The following is a 23,242-nucleotide window of genomic DNA, read 5'->3' as shown; positions in this document are numbered from 1 at the left end:
CAATCCTGATGATGATGATGTCTGGATTTGAACACGGAGACAACTCCATTTTTAACCCTCCTGTTGTCTTCCTGTCAACTGTGCAACTTTTGTCCTCCCTGGTCAACATTGAGCTGGTGTGATTTGACTGTTCATGAAGCATAAGGTATAAATTATCACCCAATTCTGTGTCAGACCTTTTTTAACCAACTTTATTCCAACTTACCACCACATGTTTTACACATATTTTGGGAAATTATACTCAATAGGCCTCATTAAAATGAAATTATACCTCATTTCTGAGGTAATGGGGTTAAAAGTGTCAAGTGTTGACTTTGAAAAACAACAGCATTTACCAAGCAGGGAGGGTTGCATACTATCAAGTTGCATTGTGGGATGTGTAGGATCAGAGCTTTACCCATTCTAAACAGTAAAGATAACAATATAGTGACCTTTTTTGCTTAATTTGTGATGACCTGTCTCTCCTAAATTCTAAAACTAAACTACTAAATCAATGGAGTGCTCTTTTAATATTTGTTTGTTGCTCACAAATATATATATAAAGTTTAGTTTTGGTGGCTGTACATGGGTGCATGGGCGGACTCCTTATATGTTCACTTAAGTTCTGTCTGTGCTTTGGGAGGATTTTCAGTAATGTCACCCCTGTATGTGTGGGTGTGTGTGTGTTGGGCTCTATGCCTTTGTTCCGTATCCAATCTCATTCCCACCAATAATTCCAGGAATGTTTTTAATGATGACCATTTCAGGGCAACAGCTGTGTTCCAGCTTCATGGTCATCACAAGTACCATCTAATTATCTACCTGCTGTCAGTCTGAAATGAAAAATATTTGACAAAACTGCTGCAAAACTAGCAGGACTCGTATTGCATTGAAACATTTTGTCCGTGCAATCCATCTGAGCATTTTTGTGTTCTGAGAATCAAAGCAGACTTGTGTTCACAGTCTGACCCTTAGACAACATTACATGAACAGCTGTCTGCTTCTCTCTCGATTAATGAGGAAACTTTAGAAACATTTATGTCTTTAGTCAAAACTTTGTACTCAAATAGCATCTAAAGAACATTTCGTTCCCAGGTTTTGAACTTTCAGGCCCACAGTACATCTGCTGCAAACACCTGTCACCACAACATTTAATGCAAACCTATATATTTCTTCACATCTTCCTCCCTGGACATCAATAAGATATCTAATAACACATTACATTAGCCTCATGTTGGGAGAAAAATCATTAATTCAATCATTATATTTCTCTGAGCTGCTCTGTGATATGATGCTGTTCTTTTTTCCCCTGACACAATCATCTTCCTCATTGCTTATCTATCATTTATTTCAATGAGTCCCTGACATTTTGTGCTGAGCTCCGACCTAGACATTGCCTCAACAAGCTGCTAATGGCTGCAAGAGCACAAGATCAGAGAAAAATCTTATCACTCTGTAATATAAAGTTGGGAACTCAGTATACACATATAGTACTTGCATATAAATCTAATATATGATGCAATATGATACAATACAATACGATATGATACTATACGATACTGTACAATACTATACTATGCTATACAATATGATATGACACTATATTATACTCTACTATACTGTACAATACTATATGATACGATACAATACGATACTGTATGATACTATACTATACTATATATACTATACTATACTATACGATATGATACTATACTATACCCTACTATACTGTACAATACTATATGATACTATACTAAACTGTACAATATGATACTATACTGTAGGATACTATACGATACTGTACAATACAATACAATACTATACTATACTAGACCATACTATTATCCAATTGTCTGAAACAAATCGAAAAACATTTTAAAATGGAGAAAACTGGCTCATGAATCCATATGCTAGTTGTGTTGCCAGATTAATAAGAACAAGATCTTGTGACTCTTGAGACTTACACAGCAGTGCTTTGTGCTAAACACAAATATCAGCATAAATCAAAGTATTGGCTAAATTTTGACTTGATGATGACGCTAGCATGTCTAATAAATACAATGAGAAACTGTACAAAGGATTTGGAGTTACAGCAAGTTGGATGATGACTTTTATCATGTTACCAATTCATCTATAATTCTGTCATCCTGTCTGCCCACGCTGTATTTCTTACACTTTCTTGGCCTATTCTGTACACACATCAATTGCATGTCTGTCCGTCCAGGGAGTAGGATCCCTTCTCTGTTGCTCTTCCTGAGGTTTCTTCCATTTGTTCCCTGTTAAAGTTTTAGGGAGTTTTTCCTTATTTGTATTGGATATAGGAAATTATATTACTTAATAGATTGTAAAGCCCCCCTGAGTCACATTTTTGATTTGTGATATTGGGCCCTACAAATAAAAAATGACTTGACTTTTGTTTTTCCTCAGAAACAACTGATCACATCAATAGAAAAACTAATGACAATGAATGATTGACGCTTCTGTGTTGGGTTCACATCTTTACTTAGTCACAGTTCCAACACATTTCACCAGCAAATGACAGAGAAGGAAACACAGATGGGAAATAAAACTATAAATCACAAAAAAAAAAAAAAAAAAAAAAGGGAAGAAAATCTGAAAATGTCTTTGAAAAATGATTGTAGTTAAAAATCTGAGTGGTACCTAAAGACAGGGGAAAGAGAAGACGATGAAGTCCAGGCAAGGCAGCTTTATTCATAGATGAAGAGGTGTGATGTGCAACATCGAGCACAGACAGCACCTGACTCCCTCCCTCCCTCCCTCCCTGTTAACCCCCCATTCGTGCTTTGCCTGTGAAACGATCAACAGGCAGCAGCTCTATACAAACATGAGCAGATTTTTCTCTTACCTCTGGCTCCCCCAAGTGTTAAAGTAGAGGCGATGCATGATTGTAGCTGACGTGGATACATTCATGACTGAGGCAGGGACACTGTACACAGCGAAACACACATTTAGCAGCAACAAACAGCAGAGATAAAAGGAACAAGAGACTGGAGCAAGAATAGGAACAAAAGAGACTGTCAGAATAATCAGTTTTCACCCTTTGACTCTGCGATTTTTAGGCTCTCTGAGCATCTCAGTGCAATTGCTGAGTCTTAATATGCTTCACTCTGTTACCAGGCAGAACACACAGGAGGATCCATCATCTCATTTTACATTTGTAACATAATCTGGATTATCTTCCATTATCATCACCACTTTCCCCTCTTCTAAAAGCCACTCCAGATAGTCTAAAGGTCAGCAGATCCATGACACTGTGTATGTGTGCGACACACGATCAGATTCTACTGATCCTTGATCACACATGCCCAGCCAGGCCTTCATCCCATTGCAGACACGCAGAGATCCCGAAGTAAGTTTTAACTTCCCGGCCTCCGTTCAGAGTTTGTGGCTGGCAGTGGGCAGCTAATAATCCTTTGACCCCTGACCCCAGACCCTAGCAGAGGTCGGAGACGTAGTCAAAATCCTTGAAGTAGTCCTGTTCCCTGCGGGAGAGGGTGCGGCGCTCACGGGGTGGAGTGAGGGCAGGACGCTCGGCTGTGAACTCCACGTCAAAGTTGCTGACATCTTCTTTTCCTCCGATGCACGGGACGAATGGCGGAGGGCTCTTCCTCTGGAGGAGGGCCTCCCAGTCCGTATTCTAAACAACATTTACATTCAGTTTAGAAGCAGAATGAAATTCTCCTATCAGCAACATGACAAACAGCCTCTTTGTTTGATAGGAATAATAAGAAAAGAAACTCACTCTGAAGAAAGGTTGTTTTTTGACCTCTTCAGCATCCTTTTCTCCAGAACCAAGACGTCTTTCAGGATTCCTTCTCAACAACTAGGGACCAACCAGAAAACAGCGAAAAGTCAAAATGTGATAAATGACTCAAATTGTGCAGTCATTTATAGCACTGACATTTGCATATTCCCAAGTTTTTGAGCATCTGAGTTAGTCAGGAAGTGCCACAGGAGAATTATCCTGAGCGTCAGTCTCACCCGTCGCATGATGCCAATAGCCTCGGTGGAGAGGAATCGAGGGTAGCGTACTTCATCGTTCACAATGCTGTCGAAAACCTCCTCCTCATCATCACCTGGGAATGGAGACTGAAAGAAACAGATGCACATTATTTTTCATTGTATTACATGTTAGACCTCATGTAATACAACTCTTTAAAATATGAATTACCATCATCCGATACCGGCAGATAATCAACCTTTTCAGACTGTGCTAGATGTCGTGGAATCTATTGAGTTTGCTTGCAATTATTGTAATCCATTTTGGGCAAAAGTGTATATAAGTGTATGTAGGTAAGTGTATGTTGCATTTGTTTTTCACAATGTTTGGTTCGACTACCTCAAAACCTTCTAGTACTCATCACTGTCCACTGGTACATACAAATAGTCATGTGACCCACTGTTAATGCTAAAATATTGATTATAGCCGATTAATGCAATTAACTGAGAGATCCTGATAGAATTACTGGAAGATGACTATTATTCTGTGTTATTGGTGCCAGTGTTTCTGTAATTATTGGAATTTCTGTAATATTTCCCATAAAGCTAATTGTTTCCACTTCTAAAGATAATGCTGCCCATCCGCCCTTTAATTTTCCATTTCCTGGTTTTATTTTTCTCTTTTCAGAAAAACATAAACATGTTGAGTGGATTTTTTTCCCATCAGCCCTTGACTCAACTTTTCACTCTAAAAACATTGGGCTCCATGTTCTTAAGTCTCTTACTAAAGGTCAATAGTTCCTGTCTAAAGCCAGAAAGCAACTTCCTTCAGTGCCTTAAATTAGCCTGGGGAGTGTCTAAAATACGAGCATGCAGAGGCTGCCAAACATTGTAGTGATTATCTTGCAGTAATAAAACTCATGTCTCAAGATGCAGATTAACATGTATCTTAGCATCTTTGTTAGATATTGTAATTCAAAAAAGTGTTTATTCTCACCTCTCCAACCAACATCTCATAGACGAGCACTCCAAGCCCCCACCAGTCGACTGCTCTGGTGTATGATGTGTCCGTCAGCACCTCTGGGGCCAGAAACTCAGGGGTCCCGCAGAACGTACTGGTCCGGTCCCCAAAACCCATCCCTAAGTAGAAGAAGAAAATAGAGAAAAACTTGATTTGAGGCATAAAGACTTTTTGAATTATTGACTGTGGGAGTGAGGAGAAACAAAGTAAATTTTCCTTAATGTATGAAGCTTTTTTTCATTTGGAGTTGAAGAGTACCAATATGACACTCACCTTCTTTACAGAGCCCAAAGTCTGCTATCTTCACAAAACCATCAGTATCAAGCAGCAGGTTGTCCAATTTCAGATCCCTGAGAAACAAAAGGAAAGGCATTCAACTATGTATCCTCTTGTATGTGCTGTTAATGGAGGGAAAGACGAAGACTCACCGATACACAATCTTATGGTCATGAAGGAACTGCAGACCCAAAACCACACAAGCTGAGTAGAACCTGTGGTACAAACGACAGAGAGACAGAGATTTGAACACACACAGCGCTACATATTCATGCTTCATACATGAATGCACGTGAAAAATTGTGGACAGACGCGCACAGCATGGACCAACGTCATGTTATTTCTTTTTAATGCACACACACAGCAGAACTCACACAGCGCGTGGCTCAGAAAAGACGTCGGCATGTATGTGCATCATGAGGTCTCCTCCTGCCGTGTACTCCATGACAAAACACACATGTTCTGGCGTCTGGAAACATGCAAACAGGTTGACCAGGAAAGGGTGGTGGGAGTCGTTGACGGTCTCAAAGATCCGCTTCTCACACATCAGACTGGAGACAGACAGACAGACAGACAGACATAGCCAGGGTGTGTATGAGACAGTAATTACAATGCGAGGTGTAATTATGAGGTGAACGAGCCTCTGTTGTGCAGTAGAAACTTTGGTTAAGGTCACTGAGTGCTGTGTCATGAATTAAAGTTACCTTTCCACTTCATCCCGTGCGACTATGTCTCCCTTCTTCAGGGCTTTGATGGCATACAGGCTGCCAGTCTTTTTGTACTCAGATAGCAATACCTAAAGAGTACAACAAAACCTTCATTAATAATTATCAATAAGGCAGACAAAAGTCTCTCTTTTAATGATGAACAAATCTCATGAGAAGACCAAAACCAACATGTGTTTTCCATCTCTCAATAGTTTTCCACTTCCCCAGCTTGTCCGTGACACTCAGCCACAACCCCATTTGTTCCTACTAAAACCCATTAGGTCCTAGACTTAAACACAGCTCTGAGATGCAAAAATAGCTCACATTATTTCATTAAAGGCTTAGTATTTCACTAAAACAGCTGGGCACTGTAGCTTTTAGCAAACTCAAACTGAAGTAGATTGAGAATTTGTTGGGGACCATTTGGGGCGGATTAATAGACATTTCATGCACTAGTATGTATTTACAGCAGTACAATGATGTGGGATTGAGTAGAAATTAAGTACTGTGCATGTGTTCCTGGCAATAAAGGAACATGTGACCCAGTAAAACAGTGTGGCTCATTTCTGTCTGGTCTGGTGTCCAATAAATGGGTTATATACACATATAACTCATACACACAGATTATTTGGGCCGAATGTGAATTTTAATCACGGTTCATTTCCACTGAATCAGTCAGCAGTTATTATATTATAGAGGCAGCAGCGTTCAGCAGTGTTCAGCAATATGGCACTGCGTAATGTCATTAAATAATTGACAGGAAATAAAGTTGAACCCTGCGTTAACTGTTTTTATGGCCACTTGAGGGCAGCGAACATCCAGCAGACACAGACATTAATATTTCACTTGTATTTCTGGCCACCAAGTGAATGTTATGTAGTGAATGTCCAATATTTACTCTCCTTGAGCTCTGTTTTGGTCTCCACCAACTCCTAAGGGAAATAACATTCTCTTTAGCTGCTAAATTCTCCACTATGTTCACCAGGAAGTCACTAACTTTGTCTGTTTGCCACTCTGTGCTGTCTAGGGAGTATATGGGAGTCTTTTCCCTGAAAAAAACTAGAGACCATGTGTTCTGCCTGGTAACAGAAAATGTGTGGGTGATAAAACCAAACAGAAAACAAAGAGCTAAAAGACACTAAAACGCTCCACAGGGATGAGGGGAAGTGTATTCAGGTGATGATTCTCTGTGAGTTTATCACTACAAGCAACACATCACACTTTGTCATTTGTACTAGTGTTAATATACATTCATTGATTGGTGCATCAAATAGGAAATAATAAAGAGGTCAGTTATGAAAAGAGGAAGATATAAAATATTAGAACATAGGGGTTTTCGTTCATCTTATGAATATAGACAAAGTATGCCTACCTTCCCAAAGTGCCCCCTGCCGAGCACTGCTATCAGCTTGAAGTCCTGCAGACACAGAGGGCCGCTGCTGGGTCTGACAAAGAGATTATAGGCAGATTACAGACAGAGCACGCAACACAATATTATGCCATCTCATCTTCATACTTGAGCCTGACATGCTTAACAGCACTGGTAAAACACACACCCAACTTATAGCATCCATATAGTATGCATGCATCCATGAAAAAGGACTAATACTGTTCAGTGTGTGACTCTTCCTATTTCTCATTCAAGGGCGACATATGTTGTAATCCACATTAATGATGACTTGGCTTTACTGCCGGGTGTTAAAAAAAAAGAGGTTACAACACAGCGCCATATTGTGTGTGGGGGCGTGTTTTTGGTGTCAAGCTGTGTTGGCCATATTGCAAAAAGATATGGTCAGGTAGGTCTTGTATGTGTGTGTGTGTGTGTGTGTGTGTGTATGTGTGAAAGAGAGAAAGAGAGAAAGAGAGAATCTGTTCCTGCACCTGCGTATAGAATTTTGTGACTGCGTTCTGGTTGGCTGTGGGTGAACAGTGACATCCGGCGTGGACGGGGGTTCAATGACCGGCGTCTGTTCCTGTGAAACACCACAGAGAGACGAAGCAGGAGGAGAAGAAGAAGATGAAGAAGAAGAAGAAGAAGAAGAAAAAGAAGAGGAGGAGGGGGTGTGAACATAAGTAAAATGATGCCATGTAACATATCAGTAGGGAGAAGCAGGAAAAACAGGGAGAAATGAGGACAAAACGATTTCTAACATCTGTAACGACCTTCAGTCAAGGCGGACAAACAGACTGACAGTCATCACCCGGTTGCCAGATCCCCTGCTGGCTGAAAGCCTCAGCCCTACCCTCTTCCTGTCCTCTCCACTCCTTCCTCACTGCTAATTAGTTCTCCAAAAAACATCAGAGTAATTAATCCCATAATACTTCAACCCTGTTGAACACACCATCTGTTACAGGCCTCTCCCCCTCTAACTCTCTCTGTGCTCGTCTAATTCTGTGTCTGTCTGCCGCTCTGCTCTTTAAAATTCAGATTTGCTTTATTGGTATGACAATAAGATAGCACAGTATTACCAAAGCAAGGTGCAGAAAGTCTACAATGTTAGAGTAATTCATTGAGAGAGTAAGAACTAATATTAAATAAATAAAAGAATAAAAAGTATATAAATAAATACATATTTCTTCTTCCATCTCCTCTGACTCTACAGTACTTTGTCACTTCATAGTTTTCTCAGTGCTCCCCTGCCTCACACATTATCACCCTCTGCAGCTTGCGTTCACACTGGGAAACTAACACGGATTTGGTCATGACCAAATTAAAGCTCCCCTCCATCTAATTTAGTCTCATTAAAGCTGTCTCCCAGAGTTTTCAGCTCTCCATTTCTCTAATTATTCACCCTCTCCTTTCTCCGGCCCCTGCTATGCCCATATTAGATTTCACTGCAGCACACACAGCACTGTGGCCTATGACTGGTGTACTGTTTTCGAGCCAAAGGCTGCAGGTAGAAGTGAGCAAAATAGTAACATGATAGTGAAAGATGCCCATCGTCCCCCCACCTTCCCCTGTCTGGTTGTCTTCCTCTTGGCCCTGCCTTACTCACCGGAGCCGGAGCATCCACCACGTCTCTCCTGATCTCAGGTTTGGCGGGAGCGTCGCTGTCCAGACTCAACTTCTCCACTGAGATTTCTCTGCAATGCACACACACATACACACACATACACACACACACACATAGACACACAGAACAAAGAAAGACAAATCAGATACAGAGGCACGAATAAAGTCACTTTGTTGTAAGTGGGTCATCCATTCTCTTCTGGCTCCATTTATTCAATGAGAAAAATGAATAAATGTGAACCTGAAACTAAAATGTCTCTACAGATAGAAAAAGGAAAGTTTTAAGCCAAATTGCACACATCATTAGTACAAATATGTTACTATGATGTATTATTTGGAAATTAAATGGATAATATAAGAAACATTACATTACATAGACTTTTCAGGACCAACCAAAGTAATTTTGCTGCAGGCACACTGGTCACATACCCAGAGCTGTGTGTGTGTGTGAGCGTGTTGCTCGAGAAATTGGGTGTGTAAGCAGGTGTGTTGCTTCCACTGGGGATGGCGTTCCTCAGCAGCCGGACCCAGGTGGCGATGTCCACGTTCATCTGACGAGCGCGCAGGAAGGCTTTACCTGAAACGAGCACGGTAGAATACAACAGGATGGATGAAAGAGAAAAACAGTAATGCACTGTGAACTGCTGCTAAGTCTCTTTTCTGTCTGTACTGAAGGGAAAAAAACAAATAAAGGTAATAAATAAATAAATGGCTGCTGCTAATGTAATATCCGGAATTATCTTTATCCTTTAAAAACAAAAGTGATTCATCTCTCCAAACAGGCGACGAGTGAGCAGAATGGGTAAAACCACTCTGCAAAAAAAAATGTTGAGGCTCACAGGCTTCAAATGAACTTTTGAATCAAGATTAGAGGGAGAAAAAAAAAGAAAATTTTTGCCTGTGCGTCACAAGGTAGGAACAGACTGATCTATATAATACCAGTGTTTTTTTTGTTTGTTTTTTTACAGAACATTCATTTAGCATTTCAGGAGTAAATTGGGTTGCAGCGCCCCATTAAAGGACACGGTGACATGAGGACAGGAGGTGGCAAAGAACCTGCTCTATCATTACAGCCACATGTTAATGAATTTCCTTCGACTGATTGACTCGAGTGTTTCTTGCCATCTATTTCCAACAAGTAGATGGCGTAGCAGAGCACTGATGTAAAAGCCAAGTGATCAGTTTTTAAGTTTTTTTTTTTTCCTCAAATCCACCAACACAACTCAACTGAATGAGAACAACAGGAAGACTGTCTGACACTCAGGGCTCTGAGGACAACTGGCTTTTATTGAAGTCATATTTTACACTGTGAAGTTTTTATTACTTAAAAGTAAAGGTACACTATATATTTCTGTTCAGTGGCTGTGAGTGTACACATGAACATACCATGCTGTTTAGAGAAGACTTTCTTCTGTCTCTGGAGTCTTCGGCCTCTCTCTATTATTGGGTTGAAGAACATCACCTGAAACAAAAGGAGTGTGTTAGAACAAAAAACTGCAACTACAGTCAGTGTATGTCTAAGATTCAAACAAAGAACTACTGGCTCTTTGTAGTCTGCAGGTAAATACAGACTCTAAGGAGCTGTGTAGGCTGATACTTATTAGATTTTACATGCAGCAGACTATGGAGGTTAAATTAGAGGGGCTTTATCAAACAGCACCACCACTAATACAATAAAAATCTCACTTGCCATTTTTATACGAATGATAAATGCAGCTTGTATTACATGACGTGTGTGTGTGCGTGTGTGTCCTGTACCTCGGCCAGCAGCAGCCCCTGTGGCTCCAGTTCCAGCTGGACTCTGTGTTTTTGGTTGTCCAGGAACTCTTCCAGCTTCAGGTACTTCAGAGCGCACACGGAGCGGTAATCTCTCCAGTACACCGCGATCTCCATCTCCCTGGACTAAAAACAAAACAACACACAAGGATGTAAATATGAAGATGTGATTTCTGGTCATCTGGTCACCATTTTTCTAGTTTGCAATTTAGTCTCAGGAGTTCCAGAAACAGACTCTAAGCTAGAAACTCTTCTTGTTATATTGTATGTCAAGGGTGTATCATTGTCAGATTTTACCTTACACCTTTAGTCAATAGAATTTGCAACTCAAGCAGTACAGAGTGATGAGTTACAATCTTCATAAAATCAATCTCTATTTTTATACAATTTGTCCTGTAGTTTTTTTTTTAGCAATAGTCATTCTAATTACATCCTGTCATTTTCTCTGTATATACTGTAGCTATAGAGGGGTATAGGCCACCACTTCTGTGTGTGATTCAAATTGCCTACATCTGTGTTACTGTGTGTATTTTATTTAATGGATATCAGCCTTACTGTTGACTTTCACACAGCAGCATCGGCCCTGTTTTCAGTTACTGCTAATGCAAAGCAAACACTGGCTGGATTTTATTGTGAGTCACAGGAAACAGTGCATTTGTTACTGGTCAGCGCTGATAGTGACTGTTTGAGTAAAAAAAAAACAAAAAACCTATAAAACAAGACACAAGTTATTTTCTAAATTTTTTGACAGTTGATCAGTGAGTGAGTAAAGGAACAAAAAGGAGACATCTACAATATAAAAGGCCAATTTTTGACTGATTTCTTAATTAAAACAACATGAGTCTCTTATGCTGCTCTGCAAACAGACACTAGTTGCTCCTCCTTTTCTGACAAAGTAGCGTCTCAGAATGTTTGCTGCCCCTAGGACTGTGGGAGCTGTACTTGCTGGTACCAACAGTAACCACAGGTATTGCCAAGAAACATTGAGGTCACAACCACTGCCATTTCTCGTATTTTTACGCCTTTGCAGGTACTCTGGTGCACAATCAGCAGCTCATTTGCAACACTTGGCATGTACCACCTATAAATCTCTGTTTCATCAACATAACATTCTGAGTGTGCTGTGTCTTACTCTCTCCAGCTCCACAGTGAAGCTTTGGTCCCAGGCCTGCTCTCCAACCGTTCTCCAAACTGTCTGACCCACCACCGTGTTCTCCAGCTTCAGCACTGCGCTCACTTCCGCTGTAATACGCACAAATGTAAAGGCACTGCTTTTTCCAGTATATAGCAGGGATGTGTTTCTTTATCATTGACACTTCAGCTCATGTTGGGTAAGTAAGATTTTTGTTCAAAATAATAAAGGAAGCGCTTACAGGAGAGCTCATCATTCTTGCCGGGGATCTTGAGGCTCATGCTGCTGGTGCTGCGGCTGTAGAGGCCGCTCAGTTTGAAGGAGGGACGTCCATCTCCTGAAGAGTAAGAGGGAAGAACCATCGGGTTTGCTCTGTTCCGCCCTGGGACGACCTCCAGCAACCCCACACAGCCTAGAAGACGCACCTCAAGAGTACCTGGAGAGAGAAAAATTAATTAAAATTGACTTAAGGATCAGTGCTCAAAAATCACCTCCTTTGAAAAGATACTAGGAATTAAAACCAAATATCTAATCTGTTTCTACCTGTGAGTGGCGATGGTTTGCTCAGAGTGCTGTACTGGTTATGGACATAGGGGGTGCTGTGGCGGGAGCTGAAAGCTGAGGAGGATGCCAGCACCAGCTCCTCCTTGATGAGGCAGGCCTTGGGATGATCCTCGGGGAGCTCCACCAGCCTCTGCTCCAGAGAACACTTGAGCAGGTCCAGACGCTGGGTTGCTTCGCCCAGACCACACTGTGCCTGCCGATCACAGAGTGCAACATTTCACAGGACTGTCAGAGTTCACAGAAAAGTCTCATCCCCAAACTGCTGAGTGGAGACAGAAGATCATTATAGATAGTATTTCTCCTGGAAGCCTTTTATTTATTCTTCTATATAAAATATATTTGTCTTGGTGGTATGCTGTTGCAGCACCAATACTAATAACGACAATGAAAATATGAGTGTGGTATGTGAATATATACACATCACCACACATATAAACTTTAAAGTGGGAACAATGGAGGAAAAAATGAAAAGAATCTGTTTTTTTTACAAACATATTCTGAATTGCTTACTTAAAGGACTAGGTCTACATTTTTGCGAGTTAGAAGAGGAGATTTACCACTCCTACAGTCCTAGTCTGCAAGATAAATGTGAAACTACAACCAGCAGCTTATGGACTCACTAGAAGAATGAATGTAAATAATATAACAACATTTAAAAATTTATGAAAGAAAGTATGTCATTTATGTACTTCAATCCATGCATAACATTTTACAAGCTTTTATCAGAGCACAGCTGATACCATGCTGGGACAGGTGATTGTACTAACAATGTTTTAATCTAAGTCATCTCTCCTCCAATCTCTCACCTCAGCCATGGCCTTTTTGTCCTGGACCTTTCCTGCACCCAGCAGTCGTAACATGTTCTTGGCTCCCTCAGCCATGGCGTGCTCCACACGGTAGTGATGCCACAGCTCCTCCACACGTAGCTCCACTCCACACATGTCCGGCTTACCTAGAACACAGTGTCAGGTTCAGTCAACAACTACAAGTTCATCTGTTTTTATTTTTTGCATGACTTTGTCTGTGTGTCCTGTACAAGGGAATACCTAGTTCAAATATTTACTCTTAAACCTGCAATAACTGATTTTCGGCCACTTGGGGGCAGCAGAAACAAGCTGTGAACACAATACTGACATATTAACACATTATAAGATGCCTATTTACACATCTGGCAGTTACGGAGCAACATCAGCATCTATTTGGAGTCATGTTTTATAGCCACCTGAATCCAAGTTCAATATTCACTCTCTTTTTTGTTCATTTGTAAGGGACCATGTACAATATTGTCAATAAAGGATAGCATTTATAACATATTGTACCATAGTTAACTTAAAGCAACTCAAACAGGTCCAAATGACATGGATGAGAGCAGTGAGAGTCAACCAAAACTGTAAAACAGTAAAAACAAAACAACGCACTAAAAAACACCAAAATGCTTAGTGGAATTGATTGGAACTGCAGAGTCAGGTGATAACTCTCTGTGGCTTCATGACTACTACTAGCCCTCTAAACATACTTAGTCATATAATCTATTTCTAAAAATACAAAATGTGATTATAGGCTTCAAAGCACATGGTTCAAGGAGTATGTGGAAGAAAATCAAAGTGAACAGAGAGAAAACAGACTTCTATTAGAGGCATGTACAGTATGTGCCTTGATTAGTCAGTTTTCTGTCCTTTTCAGGATCACTGTTATTCTTTCTGACGCTCTGAGCTTTGTTTTTTCTCCCTGACTTATTCTGTCTTTAATCTCTGACTCCTTCCTTCCGTCCACTTCGCTCTGTCGTCATCTCTGAGTCAGTCCTTTCAGTCTCACTCCCTTCCTGGCTCCCTGGAACTGGCCTGCCTCTTCTCTAACCTCTGCTAAATGAGGCATGGCTTTTAGTTGTTGGGCAACATCAAGGGGATGCAGGAACATCAATAAGACTCTAACCTGAGAGAGTGAGAGGGCTGTAATGGACAATGTGTGTGAGTGTGTGTGTGTGTGTGTGTTTTTGACTGGAAGACTGTACACTGTGAAGTTCTGAAGCAAGAATTGATCCATTACCCTCCACATCATAAAATATGCAGTGCATATAAGTTGAAAGAGCAATAGGTGGGATGAAAGAGGAATTGAAAGATGAGTGAAGATATAAATATAAAAGCATGATGAACAGTACATTGGTTGTCCTCAGACTGCTCTGTGGCCTGCATGGCCTTTCGGATCTGCATGCGGATGATGTCAATCTTGGTCTTGCTGTCCTGCAGCATCTGCTGAGCCGTCTGGAGAAGCTTCTTGTCCTGTGGAGGGACATAAAAACAAGACGAGATCAGGAAGAGAGTTTAAAGGAACACAGACTGAGGAAAACCTGTTTAGAATATTGCCTCTCTTTTCAACAAAACAAAGTTAAATACATTTAGTATTACACAATCTTCCATGCACAGTAAATGCAGTTAATAAGAGTTTTGGATAACAGTTGTGCCAGTTAAATACCTTGGCGGATCCATTGGCGTAGATGGGAATCATGTTCTCTGCCCCCTGTTTGACCTTCAGTTCAATGTTTAGTTGTCGCTCCAAAGCTGCAATGCGGTGCTCACTGGCAGATGGCCGATTGAGCGACCCTGGAGACGTGGGGTCATCTAGGCAAGAGAAGTGATAGGATGGTCAGGTTACTAAGTACAATGATCTAATCATAACAAAATAATGTTTCAATCATCGTCATCGTTGTCATCTGGCAGCATGAAGTTATCAGACCAGAGATTTTACATATTTTCTGTTCTATTCTTGTCAACTGCCAAAGCATACAATAGGTTTGTAGAATGATTTCCTGCCTTTGAGGAAGATAATGGTTCCACTTTATGCCACTTGGTTGAGATATGTAACCCACCACAGTGAACATCATTTTTTTAGCCAAGCTAGCCACCTGTTTGGTGGTTGGTCCACTACTTTGGTAGTGAAACTGAAATATCTCAATAACTACTGGATGGATTGCCAAGAAATTTAGTTCAGACATTACATTCTGGTCCCAAGAGGATGTATCCTACTGACTTTGGTGACCCCTTTGATTTTCCTCTAGCACCACCAGTCATTTTGTTGTCTCTTTGAAATAAATAAGAAGTTATCCTGTGAAACATCTCAACATAAACTAATCCTGAATTGGAACAAAACGTTGTAATCAAATTAATTTGGTATTTGTGGTTTGGCATGACATGTCTCAACGACAAGATGGATTTACATAAAATTTTGGTGCAGATTTTCATGTCCACCGGAGTATGAATTATAACAACTTTGGTGATCCCCTGACTTTTCATCTAGCATCATCATCATCAGGTCAAAATGAGCTAGTCCAATACATTGGTTTATGTCCAAATACCTGCAAAACTAATGACATTCCCACCAGCCTCAGCTCTACTTTGTGTTTCGGGCTAACAGACACATTTTAGAATGCTAGCTAACTGAGATGGTGAACATGGTAAACATTATATCTGCTACATATCAGTATGATAGCATCATCATTATGCGCATGTTAGAATGCTGTTTCATCTTGAAACACCAGTGTGTGTTAGTACAGTCTCACACAGCTGTTAGTGTGGCACTGTTACTCTTGAAGGAGTTCAAAATTTGCTCATAAGAATGAACACACCTGCTAAGAGTTTCAGGACAGTCCCTGCTCATAAAAGCAAGTCATAAATAAATTACTGTGTCTATAGGTTCACTGGAACGGATGACTTATCTGAAGCGGAATTCAGCCTGCATATTTTCCAATGAAGTGAAACCAATGTCTGCCCACAAGGTAGACAACCAACTAAAAACCTGTTATTTATATTTTATTTACACACACCACTTTGGATAACAGTCATCACCACTAATGTATTGCATGTGATGGCATTAAACAGGCTAATATGTTTATAATGTGAACTATAAATAGAAAACCTAATACTGGAAACATGTGTTTAATGACAAAAGTGTAAAACTGCTCATTAATCACATCTCTATGGCAGACACTGTACCTTTGTTGTCATCATGGCCTTTGACCACTATGTGTGCATCCAGCTCCTGCAGCTGAGAGTGGAGGGACTCCAGCTTACGCTTGGAGCTACGAATCTGTGACTCCACCTGCTGTGCATTCCTCTTGTCAGTGGTGGCCCTGCGCAGATTCTCCGCACCCTCCTTGATCTTTAGCTCCTTGCGGATCTCCCTGCGGATCCTCTCACGATGCTCATCCAGACGCTGCTGCACACTGGTGTCTGAGAAGTCGGAATTCTGGTCCAGACCGAGCTGCTGGAGCACCGACAGCCCACCTGGATCAGTCTGAGGGAGGAGAAAAGGAGGAGGGAGAGATTATTAAAGAGAAGGCACAAAAGGATGTATGAGAATGAGGTGTTGGCAGAATATGAGAGAGTTGGAGGAGATATGTTGGCTTATGCAGAATGTAATATACATTAAAAAGGGAAAAGTTCACACACTGAGCATATTGTATATGAAAATTATTCCATTTTAGTTGAAAGAGACACAGATTCAGTTGACTTCTCTAGCTGAGACCTGTTGAGCTGAGGTTACAACAGACAAAGCTGGTAATAGTCACCATGCACAGTTGTGGGAGGAAAGGGGAAAAAAACAGCAACTCTGAGTGAACCCTCACATTGTGAAACCTGCCATGCTGAGACTGAGACCAGCATCAAAGCAGAGGCACCTCTTAAGTGTGCGAACAGCTGAGTGCTCGCATCAGCTCTCCTACCGATCAACACTAACTAGATTACAGCAGATTAGAACAGCATTAATACAGACCAAAATCAATCAGGGTCTCGTCCGCTTCTGGATGCCTGGAACATACACACAAACTGTGTATATGCATAAAAAAATGGAGCATAGACATGCAAAGGACATGCATTTATACCAAAACAGCTCTCTCTCTCTCTCTCTCTCTCTCTCTCTCTCTCTTAAACTAACTTCATCTAGATTTTATGTCTCTGCTTCTTCAAGAGTTGTGATTTCTGCTGTAAGAAGATCATCTACAGTTTAAAGTAACTAACAAATACAACTCAGAAAATAACTGACCTAATAGAAAGTGGAGTGAAAGTACAAATAAAGTACTGATCATGGAATATGTAAAAATGCATGGTGCAACTACAGTGTAGAGTGTAAAGTGTACATTTATTAATTTTTCTGTAGTGTTCCTTATATTTGTGTCCTCAGTAATGACAAGAAATAGTAATAAAATTGAACTTGGACATTAACCCCATCTTTGATTTCAGTGCTGCAGATTTATGTTAGTCTGCATTTTGTTTGAGTTACATTACAATGACATATTACTGAGTTTACAGGATTTCCTGTTGCTGCCAGTTTTAGACAGTCATCATGAGACAGAGACACCCAATGCCAGCTTTATATAATGTGGGCCATGCACAGTACAGAGTGTGCGGGAGCTGCTGCTGACTCAGCGGGTGTTGTAACATGACTGAAAACAAACCTCTATAGTAGGAATCAGTGCGAATTTCAGCCGGCTAGCTTGCTTGACAAACTTGACAGCACAATGGTTCCTGCCAGATGTTAAATGCTGTAAAACTACAGAACGATACATGACCAAGCCTATGTGGGCTGGCTGAAAAGTAAGGAGACATGACTTGTATGAGTGTTCATAGCCTATACAGGGCTATGATGAGCTCACCACGGAAACTGACAGCCCATCTTCTATAAATGCTGGCCCTGAAATGTCAGTCAACCGTTTGCAAAGGGAAGCTTGAGGCTTAGACATAGTTTCCACAAATATGACCAAAACCATATCATCCTCTTTTTGTGCACAGTAACCACAGTCTTGTTACAGTTTCTTAACCTTTCAAAAATTGAGGGCAATTCAAGTTTAGTTAATAAAATCCAATTTTAATGTGTATTAAATGTGTATTTTATTCCTTTCTGTAAATGTGTCTTTGGGCATGAAACAAACAACCCGAACTTCTTTTTTTTTCATCAAATTACATTAAATCACATTATAATAACATAAATCAACTAATTTACAACCAAAAAAGTTACTGCAGATGATGGGATGAGGCACTAGTGTCCACTGTGGTGGCTGAAGTGCAACTATGCCGTCAAAATCTATGCATATATAATAAAACTGCTTTTGAATAGCTGTCTACTATAGTGACCACCATGCGTGAAAGGGTTAAACAATGACAAAAACTCCAAAAAATGTATCCCAAATATTCAGATAACATTTTCAAAACATAAACTCCATACAAGATTATATGAGTGACTTTTCAATCCCAACAACATCAACACACTTAAGGCCTAAAAATACTGAAGGTAAGTCAACAATCTGAATAAACTGAGTTTTACCAAAATGATATAACGTATATTGCATTTAATGGTTGTTCATGTCCATGTTACACAATCTCAAATACTTTTCACAAACTTCTATAAATGCAAGTTTGGAGATGCATTCATTTAAAGATATGACATTAAATCTATTCTAGGGATTTTATTTGATTAGAAACTTACTTTGAAAGGTTACAAAATCTCTAGGGATTATTTGTGTTTTTTTTCTTCTCGTATCCTAACATTATATTACATTATTCACTTACTGTAATATTGTATGGGCCGGCACTTTCCCCACATATCTTCAAAAGAAAACTATTGCTGCAGAAAAGTGTAATTCTATTTTTGATATTAATATTCTTCTACTTTTATTTTGAAGTTGAAACACAGGAGTACAGATTTACCAGAAAGTTTCAAAACATTCTTTATTTGTAATTCTCAGGTAAACTATTATTCAACTAGACAAATCAATAACCTGTACGTACCAATGTTGCATATATCTCGAGTACAATAATACCGTGGAGCCCAATTATGGAATAGAAATGTGCACTTACTAACTGGTTCTCTGTCTTTACCCAGATACAAAATAAAACTCTAAAATGCTCTGATGACAAAAGATTCTAACATAATCCAGATTTTGTATGTTTGTACATTCGCAAGTTTTTTTTTTGTTTTTTGTTTAACTTATAATTTTTGCTGTTTTGCTTAATTAAATTTTGCAATGTCTGTATGGTATATTAATGAGGTTAATGATATTTTTGTTTATTTTGATATTTTACTTTGCATTGTTATTGTGTTGTATATCTTATAGTTGATGTTTTAAGATAAGCCCATAGTGGGTTTCTACCTCCTGCACATGTGTTTTATTTTTATTTTGCTATTTTTCTCTGACTTTCATTTTACAAATGTGCAAATAAACCAATAAACCAATCTCACCAAAACATACACACACACTTATAAACACTTAGCCACTGAGGACTATCCCCTCCCCTGTGCCAGAGTATAATGACGAGTTGCTCAGTGCCTTTCACTGCATCATGCAGCCAGTCGTCCAGCTTAGCAGATCTGATTACAACTTCTTAGGTCTCTGTGTCCATCCAGCTACATGCAGGCTGGAGCTGCAGCCCTGCATCATTAAAACCATAATCCATGTGCAACACAATACTGTACAACAGTCAGCCACAGTCTGAGCAGCCAGCCAAACCACATGGCTAAGTTCTTGCAGGATATTAACTGCTAGGTTAATGCAATGTTTGGGTCATTGCACAACTCTGAAGCAATCTAATTGAAAGAGTTTCACAAACTAGTAGTGCAACAACTTAATGAGGACAAATAATACTGCAGTTGTGTGTTGTATGTCAGTTTGGTCTATAAGAAAAACAACATCTTCACTTTTGAAAGATGTGAACAGTCACCAACATCACTGACATGGACATAAGCAAAAACACTCATATACATGTACATCCTCCTTGATGAGGAGAAGTTGTCAGTTCAAGCAGTAGCAAGGGTCAGAACCACAGCAGAAGAGAAAGAAAAGGCAGTAACACACCACGAACCACAGGAAGGGAGAGTTTGTGCTGTGACGCACTCCTGTTCAACACAATACATCTTAATCCCTGGTGTTTTACAACAAAGAACCTCTGGAGCGAGGTGTAAGACTGCTCACACAGCGGGGCGAAATCACAACAGCAGAAAGGAATGAAAACTCAAAGTGATTCACTGTCAGATAGATGTTTTTACAGGAAGTGAACGAGGAAGCTGACAGAAAAGAGAAGGGACATGATATTGAGTTGGAAGGAAAGCGATGAGAAGGCGGCCATGTTGAGGCCTGCACTTGGCAGGAGTAGCCTACCGAAGACTCCGTGTCATTTTGCTCGGTGTGCACCGGCGAATCAGGAGGTTGATCCCCTGGCCAGTCCTCCAGTGGGTCCTCGCTGGCCATGTTTGGCCTCTGGCTTTGCTCCAGGCCCCCACCCTCCCCTTCTGCCCCCTGCCTTACACTATCACCCCAACACACACACACACACACACACTCACTCACTCACTCACTCACTCACTCAGCACTGACAGCAGCGCCACTCAGGCAACACCGAGTGCTATTCCTGCCTCCTCAAAATCCAGGATGTCCTTCCCGCCAGGAATCAAAAGCCAGCCTAAATCCGGAGCGAGTGAACGAGGCAGAAAGGAAGAGAGTACAGCGCAGACCGAGCCCCACCTCGCTGCTTCCTGTTCTGCTCTTTGCCAGATAGAAACTGAGGCGTCATGCACTTTGTACAGACCACACACACACACACACACAGGCACACACACACACACACACACACACAGGCACACACACACACACACACACATTTGGTTGGTTTTGTAAGTGAGAGCGCTCACAGCGACTCTGCTTCCTGCTACTGAGTCTCCAAAGCTGAGAGACAGGCTGTTGTGATAGATTGTGGTCATACTAAATGGACTATCAGACGGTTAATATCTTTGTGTGCATGTAGGAAGTGCATAGAGTCAGACCTTTCTGCATACACGTGCATGCCTCTTAGTTACATGCAGGTGTGTATGTAGAAATGCACAGTGTGTTAAATTAACTGCACTGGACAATGGGGTCAAAGGGCAAAAAATACTACTAAATTAGATTTGACATTTAAATGAATGAGTGTTTTTTTATTTTTAGAAGTCACTCAACCATGAACACCACATCAAAAAAACCCAAACATGAAGTAGTCATGCATTGACTTGTGTTCATATAACATCACGCCATATGGAGATGGATTGCACACAGAGAGGAAGAGACGTAACTTCCCTTTACTTGAGTTCCTGGAAGCTCGCACACACTTCTAAATTCACATTTAAATCGGGACAAAGCGCTGACTCGTCATCTAATTGAGATGACTGAGGAGAGGGCCCAACCGGCGGGCGGACCCTCGTCTTCATCGCTGACTTCTGCCCTCTTCCGGACAGTCCCATGACCCTGGATGAGAGACACTTAGGGTCATGGGATTATCAGACTCAGACACTCAGCAGTGTGGGGTCACTGACCTTCTGAGCCCTCACTGGGTGGCAGATGGGCCTCTTTCTGACTCCCTATGTCTATGTGTCGCATCCACACACACACTTACGCAAAAAACGGGATGCACAATTATAGACAGAGAGGGGGCGAGGGAAACATGCAGCGTGGCATTCGAAGAGGCACCAAAGCACATCTAGTTCTTCTTCTTCTCCCACACTGACATACATAGGGGAATAGGAAGTGAAATGGCAAGTTATGCAAAAAAACACAGGCCATCGCTCTTGCTAAACATATTTTTGATCAAAAGATTCCGTGTCCCATATTTGGCGATTAGATAGTTAAAAAAATGTCCTTACCGAGCATTTCTGACTCTCAGTGCTTCCTGTGTGATGGGGACTGGTGGCTGCACGGATAGCAGCCCCCATGCATCCATACTGTCTCCTCACCTTTAGAAATATGGCTGAGGTGTCATTAATGACTCCACCGTGATGAAACTGACAACTTCAAATCAAAGCACGAGCTGCTGCCATGGCTTTAGCACCAAACTGTCCTGATCACACTTGCTGTGAAAAAGATACAGCTGCTAAAACGGTATTGACCACAGTATCAGGAACTAAGATCACAAACAGCTCTTAAAGTTACAGTCACCAAGGTATGGACAGATGTTTTTTTTTTTTTTTTTTGTGTGTGTTTGAACAAAAAGTGCACCAAAGTTGAGGATGGGAGGTGGGAACCCTGGGAAATACTTTGGAAAATATGTGTCACTCAGTTATGGGTTATGATGGAATATTTGAAAATATGGAAGAAAGCAGGCTGGAAGCAGATTGGAAAGATATTTATTTATTTATTTATGTGAATCATTTATATTGTAAACAAAGATCTGTACGTGCTCAGCTGAGATCTCGTCATGTTTAGACTACATATCAGCTGCTTTGTTTAGTAATGTGTTCATTTATCAGCCGTGTTACACAAATAACAGCATACAGGTTTCAGCTGAGCACGTTGCATTTTACAATCTCATTATTCGTTGAAAGGCTTCGGTCCTGCTGTGATGTGTCCCTTTTTTTGAAAGCGTTTTAAGGCATCTCGTCTGCTTAATTAGCGACAACAGGTGTACATCACTGGGTGTCCTAAGCAGTGAGTCATTCGGCTCTGTCAAGCTGATGCAGGAGGGATAAAGCTCCTCTGTAGTATACATTCTGTATAATTGAGCTGATGTAGATAGTACGTAGATGGCAGTTTCTTTAGGTTTTATGTTTATGTTTTATTTTTTTCAGCTTAAAGGATTTTTGTTACATCTCACCTATTTTGCTCATACTGACAACATGCTTCCACAACATTCCTTTTAAAGTTTTCCAGTGCCAAACAAGTATCTTCTGCCCTTTATATGAAGGGTCATGATACTTAAAGAACAGCTTGAGCCTTTTTTCTTTTGCTACATAGTGTACAGTTTATATGAAACTCAGTACATGCATATATGTTATTTGAAATTGCTTGTAACTGCTGTTTT

At 40.6% G+C, this 23,242-nt stretch overlaps 1 protein-coding gene across 2 annotated transcripts; it reads right to left on the bottom strand.

Moving 5' to 3' along the window:
• Positions 1 to 2,766: 2,766 nt before the first annotated feature.
• pkn1b (protein kinase N1b) lies at positions 2,767 to 22,266 on the bottom strand. 2 transcript variants are annotated; one of them, XM_053337791.1, is made up of 22 exons: positions 22,089 to 22,266; positions 16,418 to 16,718; positions 14,901 to 15,046; positions 14,587 to 14,707; positions 13,235 to 13,380; positions 12,408 to 12,621; positions 12,106 to 12,300; positions 11,865 to 11,974; positions 10,715 to 10,858; positions 10,343 to 10,418; positions 9,386 to 9,533; positions 8,940 to 9,027; positions 7,825 to 7,916; positions 7,316 to 7,388; positions 5,941 to 6,032; positions 5,611 to 5,787; positions 5,389 to 5,451; positions 5,234 to 5,310; positions 4,937 to 5,079; positions 3,982 to 4,089; positions 3,743 to 3,823; positions 2,767 to 3,637 (listed from the first exon to the last, which is right to left on the bottom strand). In XM_053337791.1, the coding sequence occupies exons 1-22, from the start codon at positions 22,155 to 22,157 to the stop codon at positions 3,434 to 3,436; spliced, it is 2,868 nt and encodes a 955-aa protein (XP_053193766.1). In that variant the 5' UTR covers positions 22,158 to 22,266; the 3' UTR covers positions 2,767 to 3,433. The 2 variants fall into 2 exon arrangements, with proteins under 2 accessions (XP_053193766.1, XP_053193765.1); XM_053337790.1 differs by lacking the exon at positions 22,089 to 22,266 and adding an exon at positions 20,575 to 20,676.
• Positions 22,267 to 23,242: the final 976 nt, after the last annotated feature.

Source organism: Scomber japonicus, chromosome 18, assembly GCF_027409825.1.
Source record: "Scomber japonicus isolate fScoJap1 chromosome 18, fScoJap1.pri, whole genome shotgun sequence".
NCBI lineage: Eukaryota > Metazoa > Chordata > Actinopteri > Scombriformes > Scombridae > Scomber > Scomber japonicus.
The sequence above is the reverse complement of the archived record's forward strand: the minus strand, read 5'-3'. Positions and strand labels throughout refer to the sequence as shown.

Excerpts from the sequence above, each read along its gene's own strand:
- pkn1b (XM_053337790.1), bottom strand. The coding sequence starts at position 20,664 with ATGGCCAGCGAGGACCCACTGGAGGACTGGCCAGGGGATCAACCTCCT. Across the intron at positions 5,788-5,940 it reads GCACGGGATGAAGTGGAAAG|TCTGATGTGTGAGAAGCGGA; the intron begins GTAACTTTAATT and ends GTCTGTCTCCAG. Across the intron at positions 3,824-3,981 it reads CTATTGGCATCATGCGACGG|TTGTTGAGAAGGAATCCTGA; the intron begins GTGAGACTGACG and ends GTTGGTCCCTAG.